We start from the raw sequence: 12600 nt of genomic DNA, 5'->3' as shown, positions 1-12600 counted from the left end.
TATAATAAGACAGGCAATTCTGGGGCACAAGGTGATATCCCAGGACATCTGGGAATTGAAGTTCATGGAATGGAGATATTTTTTCAAGACAGTGAGGCAATGGTATATGTACCGCATGCCAATCGAAGTTGGGGAGAGGAAATATGAAAGAAGAATGCATTTGGCCAGTGAAGCATGCCATTTCACACCCGTCAACACATTCAGTAGTCACAGGCTCAATGGAAGGCATGCAACAACCATAACCAAGTACTAAGCTCAGAAAGTACCTCTAGGCTTGTGGGAAGGGAAAAAGGTCCTCTAAGACACAACTATAATGAAATGTTATGAAAATTCAGAGCCACTATCCATTTCTTTACATTTCTGAGGTGGGCTATTTACCCATTTTGAAATATGTTATTAGATTCAGAAAACCCACCACTTTATTTTCAGGAATAAAGTATATGGAGAATTATGATCTCATGATTTTATGTCAGTGGGATGATTTTCATCATGTCTTCAAATACTCAATTTTAAATACTGAGGAAAACCCTGATGTAAAAATAAACAGAGACATATTCTACAGTTAAATCAAAATGAAAATGAATACTGGCTCTTATCTTAAGTGCTTATAACTGTTACAGTCAGTAGAAATGATTACATGTACAAGGAATTTAATGAGATGTCTCCATGCTGTGAAATTCATTGAAAGAGAATGCTATACCTTCACACACTATCTCAGGCAGAGAACTGCACCCTTCTCTGCTAGTTCCAACCACAGAGTTCTAGGTACAGGTTAGCCACAGACAAAACAAAAACAAAAGAAGATTACAGGAGTTATAAAAAGAAGAAAAGTACGAGTTACAAAAAGAGAAGAATACAAATTGGGTGCACTGTATACCTGAATATGTGCGCTCTAGTCAGAAGAACTTACAAAGAACCACAGATTATATTTCTATGTATATAAATTGTACAGATATTAAAAAGTTTTGGAAGTAGGAGGTGATGGTGGTAGAACATCATAAATGCAATTAACACTACTGAATTATACACTTAAAAATGGTTCAAATGACAAATTTTATGTTTATATTTATCATAATTTTTAAAATTGATGTAATATACCAAAAACATGGTTTATTATTATGCTTTAAATAAGTGAACTGTAGTATATGAATTATATTTCAATAAAACTACTAAAGAATCCAATTTGTATAGGTCTATACAGAGTTAATAGCTCAGTCTCATTTTCCTAAAGGAAGTTTTGTTAGAATAGTGTATAATGTGCTTTTAAGTGTTGTAATTGAAAACTCATGCTTTTTCTTGATTCAGCTCCAGTGCCAAGTACACTCCCGCACCCATTAGTACACATTTACTACTAGATCAGGGAGAAAAATATTAAGGGAAAATTGCTTAGGATGGTTAATAATGTAAAGTAGGTTTGGAAGATAAAGGGGGCTGTGGAGGCCACAAGAGCAGGTGGGAGAATTGGCCTATTGGTAATGTTTGGAGAGGATCAAGTAGTCATTAAGTAAGTATATCCTGCTACTTTTAAATTTGGTATTAGATATGTCAGCCTTAGATTCAGACATCTTATTTGTTACAGTATATAATTATTTCACCAGGAAAGCATCTCTACGTCTAAACACAGCACACAACTCAAGGTTTTGAACTCAACTTATTACATGCTGCCAGAGGGAGAAACAATGGTCTGGAGTCACTATTTATAGTTCACTTATCTCGCTACCACTGGATAAATAAGAGGACATAAAAATGACAGAAACTTCAGTGGTCATTTAAATGTCAACTGTGATGTTTGCCCATATTTCACATTTGAAAAACCAAGCCTCTATTTAGTTACCTTTGCATATGCCCCAGCTTCATAAAAATATTTAAACATCTCCTCCCTATAATTCTGGTTTAAAAATATTTGTATACATAGTACGTTGTTTTGTTTTTTTTTAAGTTGAGAGGCGGGGAAGCAGAGAGACAGACTTCGGGATGCGCCCTGACCGGGATACATGTGGCGATGCTCTGTCCATATCGAGCTGCTGCTCCCTTGCTTGGCAACCAAGCTATTTTAGCACCTGAGGCAAGGCCATGGAGCCATCCTCAGTGCCCAGGGCCAACTTGCTCGAGCCATTCTGTGGGAGGGGAAGAGAGAAAGAAAGGGAGAGGCAGAGGAGAGAGAGAGGGAGAAAGAAAAGGGGGAAGGAGATGGGTCGAGAAGCAGATGGTCACTTCTCCTGTATGCCCTGACCAGGAATCTAAATGGGGACTTCCACATACTCAGCCAATGGTCTATCGCTGAGCCAACCCACAAGGGTCCATAGAGCACAATAAAGAACTTTCTACTCACGTCTCTCTACCTTATATAAATTTTACAGTTCACCAAACATTGGATTAATATTTTCATCTACCCAAAGCAAAGTATCTCACTGAAATTATTACTCGTTAAGGAAGACTTGTAAATAAGTTGTTTTATAGCCTATGATTGCTCTCAATATTCAGAAAGCAATCTAGTTGACTGAAACCCAATGTCCAGGCTGACAAGTTTTACAAATGAATTTTTATATTTAACAGATATACCTCTTACAAGGCAGTGCTGAGTTACTAATGTAATGAACAGTGGCAACACTTTTAAGTTAAACTTCTAAATGCTAATATTCTCAAATTCCCTGTATGGATTTCCTAACTGAAGGGAGTGTTAGTGAGCAGTCATATCTAAAAAACGCCATAATATGGAAGGTATCTGGAAACTGTTACAACCATAGCAATGGTGAGAGAGCCACGGGTCTCTTGGCTAGTTTGGACAGAGTCCCTGCCACTCAAATTTGGTGAGGAACAGGTCTTTACATTTTAGGATAATCAACATTATTCTTTCCTCTGTGAAGTAGTAGGAATTCCTATAACTGTGTATTAAGTTAAACTGTCCATCAAACTTGGTAAGAAAGACCAAAGAATTCAGCTTGGCAGCGTACTTACTTTTTTCATAATATGAATTCAATGTTACGTTAGTCTCTCCCAACAAATGGCTCATTCACGGATTAAAATATTCTTCATAGCTAAGGCCATTTGCTTAAAAGCTTACCTCCATTAGCTGCTCATCCAGTTTTACTTGTTTCTTTTTCAGGCCTTCAGCTTCCAAATGAATCGTTTCTAGCTCTCGTTCAAGGGAATTCATTTGACTGACCTGTTAAAAAAACCAAAAAATTCCCTTTAAAGAACAAAACAAACAAAACCCCATCTAAGTTGCTCTACTTCATTTTGACAAGTTTACACTAGTCAGAAATCTCAGCTCTTAGAAGAAAGGTGAGTTCGTTTCTTGAAGGAAAGCACACAGTATAATTCAGTGCATTTATTACATGAAAGTAAAACAGTTTTAATCACCACTCCTCACAGAGAGCAGATTCCTTAAGGCAGCTGGCTTTCAAACTTCAACGCTCAATGGATAAAATCCATGTTCTCCTGCAACCCGGAAAATATACACACATCCACGTGTACGTTTACATGCATAGCTAGTTATAAGTACATATCGCTAAAAGAAAACCTTCAGAAATAACACTTATCCTTACCGTTACTCTGATATTTTGCAGTATATTTTATTAATAAAAAATGCTGAGGTTTCACTAACTCAATGTCATGATTCTCTACTAAGATCCATAGTGGAAAGAAGCACTTGTTTTAAGGCAAAACTTAAAGATTTTAAACTGGGAGTACATAAAACCTGATTTCTATTACTTCTTTCTCAGTTTTAAAGGTGACATTTAAAGGTTTTATAAGAATTCATTTTTGGAATTCTCTTTATTATAGGAAGACTTTAATGAGCTAGAGAACACTGGAATAGTCAGAATACTGCTAAATAAAAAACCTATGCCATTATTTTAAGTATGCTGATTTTTGGTTTTACCAAAAGAGAGCAAGAGAGTAGCAAGGGCTGTTAAACCGGGCCTGACTGGTGGTGGCACAGTGGATAGAGCGCTGACCCAGAATGCTGAGGTCCCTAGTTTGAAACCGTGAGGTCACTGGCTTGAGCACAGGCTCGCCAGCTTGAGCTGTGGGGGTTGCTGGCTTGAGCACAGGACACCAACATGATTCCAAGGTCACTGGCTTGAGCAATCCTCACCTCACCTCAGGGCACATATGAAAAGCAATCAGTGAACAGCTAAAGGGCAGCAACTATGAGTTGATGCTTCTTATCCCTCTCTCTCCCCCTTCTCCTCTCTCTCAAGTAAAACAAGGTAAAATAAAATAAAACCTTTTTAAAAATCCTGTTAAACCTATAATCTCTCAGGGCACATTTAAATTTATTGTCATGTTAAAACCCATCATTAGACTTTTCCCTTTGTGAGCAGCTGGATGACACCCACTGTCTTTCTTGAAAAAGTTTACTTGAATGTACCGAAAATAAATGACATCTCAGCTTGAGTATGCCCAGTCTTAATACCAACCAACGTCCATTGCAACTTTTACAAACTTAAAAAAAATTATGATATTTTTATAACAAAGTAAATGACCATTATTCTCTCCATATATATATATATTTTTGTATTTTTCTGAAGCTGGAAATGGGGAGAGACAGTCAGACAGACTCCCGCATGCGCCCGACCGGGATCCACCCGGCACACCCACCAGGGGCAACGCTCTGCCCACCAGGGTGCGATGCTCTGCCCCTCCGGGGCGTTGCTCTGTCGTGACCAGAGCCACTCTAGCACCTGGGGCAGAGGCCAAGGAGCCATCCCCAGTGCCCAGGCCATCTTTGCTCCAATGGAGCCTTGGCTGAGGGAGGGGAAGAGAGAGACAGAGAAGAAGGAGAGGGGGAGGGGTGGAGAAGCAGATGGGCACTTCTCCTGTGTGCCCTGGCCGGGAATCGAACCCGGGACTTCTGCACGCCAGGCCGACGCTCTACCACTGAGCCAACCGACCAGGGCCTCTCCATATTTTTAAACCATAACTTTAAGAAGAGAAAAGTAACAGTGGAAACTGAGTTTTAGTTTGGAAAAAGGAAAAACAAGTAATACGAAAAACTCCCATAGTAACACTGGTCTGGAACTCTTCATGGGACAATGCACTGAACGGTGCTACAAAGGGTTAACCATGTGGTAACCAGCCTCCGTCTCTACCTCCTGATCTTGGCACCCTTGTGTGGTCCCCTCCCATACTCTGCCAGGGTTAGTCTGTGTGACCAATAGAATACAGCACAAATAAAGGTGTGTCATGTCTGGGATTTGCTTATAAAAGGTACTATAGCTTCCATGCTGGTGTTTTAGGATCTCTCTCTCATATTATTCATTGCTACATCCTGAGAAAGGCCCAGGTGGTGAGGAGCTGAGGCCTCTGGCAATGAGCAGGAAAAGAAGCCTTCTCCTCACATTATATGAATAAACCTAGAAGTGGATCCTCTAGTGCCAATGAAGCCTTCAGATGAACACAGCCCCAGCTGATACCCGGACCGCAACCTCATGAGACAGACACCTTGGAAGCACTCAGCTAAGCTGCTTCTGAATTCTCACCCACAGAAACTGGAAGACAATGAATGTTTGTTGTTTTAATTTGTTACACAGCCATAGGCCATACAGACCTTACGATGTTCCTAATATTCAGGCAATATATTCTTTACTACCTTATAAAGGCTTTGTAATACTAACAAAGATGATTCATTGTCTTCTTTATGAAAACTTAAAGCTGATTGTTTCTTTTCAACCATCCCTCAATCAAAAGTAGTACACTGTCTTGATAAGATTACAAAAACATACACATAAGGAAGAACAAAAACGTGCCACTATAGTTATTTCCTTGGAAGGACGCAGGGTAAGAAACACACACCCAGGGACACATCATAGAAACAACATAGACACATGGTATAAACTCTGAAAAACTCACCTTCCTATTTGTAGGAGACCTTTCCTTTTGAATCTGTTCACATTCTCTTTTTAAGCTCAACTTCTCCTGCTCTGTGGGCTTCACAGTATTGGATGAGTTTAGATGTTTTTGGTGCTTGGGGGGAAGAAGGTTGGATTCCAGTTGACGGATCTAACAGGAACAAATGTAAGAAGAAGAAAGGCTAATATAATCCCCAGCCAGGAAGAACAAATGACAAACAGGAAAGTTTTTATTCAGCACTTGGGTATTATTATATTAAAAACACTTTTCCAGGCAAGTCTGCTAGTTATTGAAGCCTAAGTTTTTGTATTTCAAAAGATCTTTCCTAGGTAAGACTATTTTTCATTGGATTGGCTCTGAAAACCCCACACTGTAAGGAACAGACAGGGAAGGAGGGGACTGATTGCTCTACGGAACTGCTGGGAGGGGAGTCAGGAAAACAGACATAGTACGAGGCACTTTTGCTCTGATGCGAGACTGATTTTTTAGGAGAGAATGAAATGACAGTCCCATCCACTTTGTATAGGGAGGTTCACTCATGAAACAATACATTTACATCAAGTAAGTTCCATGAGGACAGTGACCACATACGTCTGTCTGGTCCAACATCACAGCCCCAGTGCCAGCAAAGTTTCTGGCACACGGAGGTGTTCTAAGAAAAAGCTGTGGCTCTTTAGAGAGTTCTTCCTTGAAAGAGGTGTTTGCATAAAGGTTAAACACCATTGGTTCACTATTTAGTAGAGGTAAAGAATTTAAACATCAGTTTAGTGGTTGGAAGAGATGATCTTTAAAGACCATTCTAAACTTAAAAAGATTTAAATCTAATATTAAAAGACCATTCTAATCTACAAACCTTGAAATAACCTTTAAAAAGGTTAAAAGAGACCTTGTCTCTTACGAAGAGGCCAATAAGAGTTGAGTCTTGTTTTGCCATTTTTGTACTAACAGTCTTAGTGACTAACCTATTTGAAGAGTAATCTTTTTTTTATTATTATAAATTTTTATTAATTTTAATGGGGTGACATCAATAAATCAGGGTACATATGTTCAAAGAAAACATGTCCAGGTTATCTTGTCATTCAATTCTGTTGCATACCCATCACCCAAAGTCAGATTGTCCTCCGTCACCTTCTATCTAGTTTTCTTTGTGTCCCTCTCCTCTCTTTCCTCCCCCCCCCACCAACCACCACACTCTCGTCCATGTCTCTTAGTTTCGTTTTATGTCCAACCTATGTATGGAATCATGCAGTTCTTGGTGAAGAGGAATCTATGGTTAACAATGTTCATGAGTCTATATTTTCAAGATGAGCATTAAAATCACAGATTTTAACACAGAACTGCTTACACAAAATGAAAACTATTGTATAAACATATCAGGATAAAATTAAATGAAAGTAAATAATAAATTATACATTCATGAAATAAGTCAGCTGTAATAGAATCCTCAAATCCATACCCTACGACCATCACAATCCTTATCAGACAATTTGTTTTCACATCAGATGAAGCCATTTCAAACATATGCCCCTTTGTGCAACTTCTCGAGATACCTTCTCCCGGGAGTGCGTCAGTTCCGCTTTGGTGTTCTGCACCGCAGTTTGGAATCTCTCGTTTTCTTGCCAAAGCAGCTGTTGTTCCTCATTCCTCAGATGATCCAACTTGTCCCAAGATAGCCGTTGCTGCTGGTTATGGAATCCTGATGGATGGGTGGCTACTTCTGGGGCCCAGTTCTTAAGAGAGAATTGCAGAGTTAAGCCTTAAAAACAAGCTGATTTCTGTTTTGAGTGTCGTGTTTACCTAGTGACAATTCTTAGTAAAAACCTTCCAGCCTTTACCTTTGTCTTCTAATGGGAATGAGTGTATGTATGTATGTATATATAGATATTAATAAAATAATGTTATTGGAGTTTGTTTAAAAAAAAAAAAGGGGCCTGACCTGTGGTGGCGCAGTGGATAAAGCGTCAACCTGGAAACGCTGAGGTTGCCAGTTCAAAACCCTGGGCTTGCCTGGTCAAGGTACATATGGGAGTTGATGCTTTCTGATCCTCCCCTCTTCTCTCTCTCTTTCTCTCTCTCTCTCTCTCTCTCTCTCCCCCTTCCCTCTATAATGAATAAATAAAATCTTAAAAAAAATGTTTAAAAAAAAAAAAAAAAAGGTTTAGCCTTGGCTGGTTAGCTCATTTGGTCAGTATGGTCCCGATACGCAGTGTTGTGGGATTGATCCCGTCAGGGCACATAAAAGAATCAACCAATAAATGCATAAATAAAGTAGAAAGACAAATTGATGTTTCTCTCTCTCCCCCTCCCTCTCTCCCCTTCTCTCTAAAAAAAAAAATAATAGTAAAATAAATAAATAAATAAAAAGGTTTGTAACTCTCTGTTTAAAATAGTCTTTGGGCCTGACCAGGCGGTGGCGCAGTGGATAGAGTGTCGGACTGGGATGAGGAAGCACCCAGGTTCGAGACCCTGGGGTTGCCAGCTTGAGCGCGGGCTCATCTGGCTTGAGCAAGAAGCTCACTAGTATGGACCCAAGGTCACTGGCTCGAGCGGGGGTTACTCAGTCTGCTGAAGGCCCGCGGTCATGGCACATATGAGAAAGCAATCAATGAACAACTACGGTGTCGCAACGAAAAACTGATGAATGATGCTTCTCATCTCTCTCTGTTCCTGTCTGTCTGTCCCTATCTATCCCTCTATCTGACTCTCTCTCTGTCTCTGTAAAAAAAATTTTAAAAATAAAATAAAATAAAATAATCTTTGGCAAAATAGCCTCATATAGTTTATAAAGGTGATTATATGGTAAGTCCCAGTTCCATACAAGACACAAGTACATAGAGATTGGTGGCCTTAAAAATTGCCTCATTCTTATGAAGTGATGCTCTGACCCAGATACCTGCTCTTCGGGTCACAGGACACAGAGGGGACTCTGAAACACACTGCTAACGTGAAAGAGTTCACGAGCTAAACTCGCCTTTCATTTTCACATATGCAATCAAATCCTTTTTTAGATTTCAAAGCACATATTGTCCATGTAATTGAGGCCTGAACACAGAAATATACTTTAAGCTACCAAAGTGATTTTTTGGATCCTGAAAAAATGCTTTAAAAAATAGAAAAGGTAACACCAAATAAGCTGGTTCAGTCAAAGCATGAAAAAGAAAAAAAGGTACAATCTCATTTTGAGAAAAATGTTAGCTCAGAAGTAACTTTTTAAAATGGAAAAAACTTTTTTTTTAATCAGTTGAAAAGGTCAACAAAAGATAACTGAATTAATGCCTACTTTTATGGTAGGACAAAATCTCAAAATCCATAACATTGTCCTTAATTTATTTGAGCACAGATGTTAATAGCACTGTAATATTAAAATGAATCGTGCTTTCTACAACATCAAATTGTTTTAATTTTACTACAAAACAACTTAGCCATTATTTTCTGACTTGCACAATATAAAATATTAACTTGTCACTGGTTCTACTGTATTTATATGAAATTCAGAAACAAGCGCCCCTAATCTAGAATGCAGAGGGTAGAAAATGGTTCCGTTGAGATGATCACCTGGAGAGGACAGAAGAGAACCCGCTGGGTGTGGGAAAAGTTCTGTATTTTGAACTAGGTGGTGGTTACACACAGATACGTGGAGGTATGTAAAATACTGTATCTTACATGTACATGTATATAATCAAGTTATATACTTAAAATGTGTACACTTTACTGTATAAAGTTATACCTCAATAAAAAAAAGAAAATTACCTTGTTACCAGCATTCTGAAGCTGTTTATGTAAAGACATCACTTCTTGTTCTAAAGCCTCCTTTTCCTGCTGAGTCACTCGTAGGTCGGATTTAATCCAGGACATCTGCACGTTTACATTCTGCAGGGTGTCCTCTAAACTTTGAACCTGCATCATGAGAACACTTACACTGTGACCCAAATTCTTGTGGTCTCACCTCTAGCTTGTCCAGGTATGAACGAGCTAGGGCAAGAAAACAACTAGGTCCCTTCTGTCTCTACTTATTATATCCAGCTCTTTACAGTAGCTCTGTGGGAACCCAGTATATGATGTATGTTTATAGAATGTTAAATTATATTTACGAAAATTATGAATTATGCCTGGAGCAAGGTATTGCTGATAAAGTCATCTGGTATACGTATTACCAAGTGATACTTTGCAGAACCAATGCATACCAACTGAACTGTCATTACAAAAATGGTTTAACCTAATTTTATAAAAATTATGGCCCTGACCAGATAGCTTAGTTGGGTTAGAGCATCGTTCTGGAGCACAGAAGTTGCTGGTTTAATCCCTGGTCAGGGCACATACAGGAACAGATTGATGTTCCTGTCTTCTCTTCCTCTCTCCCTTCCTCTCTCTAAAATCAATAAAAATAAAATATTTAGAAATTATGTTTTTGCCTGTGATGTTGGTTTGTAAAGGACCTCTTAGTTGAAAATAAAAATATATACTTATAGAACCTTACTCTATGCTAACATCTCAATTTTTTCTTCCTTCCTTCCTTCCTTCCTTCCTTCCTTCCTTCCTTCCTTCCTTCCTTCCTTCCTTCCTTCCTTCCTTCCTTCCTCCCTCCCTCCCTCCCTCCCTCCCTTCCTTCCTTCCTTTCTCCCTCGCACTCTCTCTCTCTCTCTCTTTCTTTCTTTCTTCATTGAAAGGAGGGGAGGTAGAGAGACAGGCTCCTGCATGTGCTCTGACCAGGATCCACCCCGTGGCAAGCACACTAAGGGCGATGCTCTGCCCACCTGGGGCATTGCTCCATTGCTCAGCAACTGAGCTCTTCTTAGAGCCTGAGGCAGAGGCCATGGAACCATCCTCAGTGCCCAGGGCCAACTCATTCCAATCGAGCCATGGCTGTAGGAGGGGAAGAGAGAGAGAGAGAGAGAGAGAAGAGAGAGAGAGAAGCAGGAAGGAGAAATAGAGAAGTAAGAGGGGGAGGGGTGGAGAAGCAGATGAGTGCTTCTCCTGTGTGCCCTGACCAGAAATCTAGTCTGGGACATCCACATGCCAGGCCAGTGATCTACCACTGAGCAAACTGGCCAGGGCCTCAATTATTTCAATAAAAAAAATTAAATTGGTAAAAGGAATGGTGATACAGATCTTTATAATAGGGCATGAATCTACCTTAGAAATCCCATTTCTAAATTAGCAACAAGCAGTCCTTTTTACACACGATTCTTAAGCTTTCATAAATAAATAATCTCATAATGATGAAATAAACTTTGAGGGAAATATTCACATTATTTCACTCTATTGTAAGCATGTATCAAGTATTAGTTAAATTGAATCATTCTGAGCCCTCTTAGGACACTTCTATATGGAACATTCTTTCCACTGAGTATTCTGTTGGAAGATACAGGAAAATATTAACTATGCAGATGAAACAATTGTCCACATACCTTTTCCTGCGAAGCCATTAGTTGCAGCTTTAAGTTTTCACTCTGGTGTTCCCAAGACTTCTGTTCTTGCTTCATAGTAGCAATTCTGTGCTCTAGAAGACTTGATTTTGCCAACTGTTTCAGAGAAAGAAAAGAGGTACCTCTGTTTTTACAAACATCTAGTCTCAATTTACATGATTCCACTTGTGCTGAAAAGATCAAGGACCACCTATTTACATGGGGAGCAGAGTAAGGTACAAATTTTCTTGACTGACTTGTGTGAAATTTGAGGAGTCTCTTCTCTTTCTCATTGTCTCCTATTTTGCGGGTTAGAGATGGTAGACTGGAAGACAACTAGAAATCTCAAGAGTGTAGTCCTGGCTGGTTGTCTCAGTGGTAGAGCATTGGCCTGGTGTGTGGATATCCTGGGTTCAATTCCCGATCAGTGCACACAGGAGAAGCGACCATTTGCTTCCCTACCTTTTCTTCTCTCCCTCCACTCTATCTCTCTTTCCCTCCAGCAGCCAGGGCTCTACTGGAGCAAGTTGGCCCAGGCACTGAGGATGGCTCCATGGCTTCACCTCAGGCTCTAAAATGACTCTGGTTGCAACCCAGCAATGGCCCCAGATGGGCAGAGCATCGCCCCCTAGTGGGCTTGCCAGGTGAATCCTGGTCGGGCGCATGTAGGAATCTTTTTGCCTCCCTGCTTTCCACTTAAGAAAAATACAAATAAATAAATAAAAATTCAAGAAATACAGAGTGTCCAATAAGGCAGGTGGGACAAAAGCAGTGTTTTGGATTTACCAGGGAAAATATAAATACAGTCAAAAAAGAGTGTCTACGTAACAGACCTCAGATTATTAAATACAATAATATATTGTTTATATTATATAAGTAGATAGTGATATATTTAAATAATATTATATATTAAGTAACGGCTACATCTTAAAATAAGGCAAACTTTGTATTATATTTAATAATATAGCTATCAAACAACTAATTGAGACTCCTATTAAAAAAATCATGGCTTCAGGAGCTCTAAGGTCACATAATGGCAGCTGAAATGCTATCCCAGGAGACTTTGGAACAGTAAGCTGGCCCACGTGCTGTGCGTGTGGAGAAATGCTCATTATGGTATGCACTGTACAATGATGGTAAAAAAAAAAATCTTATTTTTACCTTATCAACGCAGCTATTTAACTCTTCACTTAGAGCTTCCTTTTCTTTCAGCAGTTTTTCATTGTAGCTTAGAACACTAGAAATCTTCTGCTGGAAGTCACAGAGATCGGGACATCTGTGCAGCTGTAACAGATAAACAAACGAGCCCCCCCATCACATCTCCTGCCTATATTTATAA

At 39.4% G+C, this 12600-nt stretch overlaps 1 protein-coding gene across 9 annotated transcripts in view; it reads right to left on the bottom strand.

The window, feature by feature from the left end:
* The window catches only part of NIN (ninein), a 118501-nt gene that overhangs the window by 9668 nt on the left and 96233 nt on the right, over positions 1-12600 (bottom strand). For 8 of the 9 annotated variants that reach the window (XM_066344140.1, XM_066344139.1, XM_066344137.1 and 5 more), the window contains 6 exons: positions 12423-12545; positions 11265-11378; positions 9607-9753; positions 7407-7586; positions 5857-6006; positions 3065-3166 (listed from right to left, as the gene is read on the bottom strand). In XM_066344140.1, the coding sequence (XP_066200237.1) occupies positions 3065-3166; positions 5857-6006; positions 7407-7586; positions 9607-9753; positions 11265-11378; positions 12423-12545 (816 nt within the window). The remainder of the gene's footprint in view (positions 1-3064; positions 3167-5856; positions 6007-7406; positions 7587-9606; positions 9754-11264; positions 11379-12422; positions 12546-12600) is intronic. The other variant, XM_066344138.1, reaches the window with a different exon arrangement.

Source organism: Saccopteryx leptura, chromosome 6 (assembly GCF_036850995.1).
Source record: "Saccopteryx leptura isolate mSacLep1 chromosome 6, mSacLep1_pri_phased_curated, whole genome shotgun sequence".
NCBI classification, from domain to species: domain Eukaryota; kingdom Metazoa; phylum Chordata; class Mammalia; order Chiroptera; family Emballonuridae; genus Saccopteryx; species Saccopteryx leptura.
The sequence above is the reverse complement of the archived record's forward strand: the minus strand, read 5'-3'. Positions and strand labels throughout refer to the sequence as shown.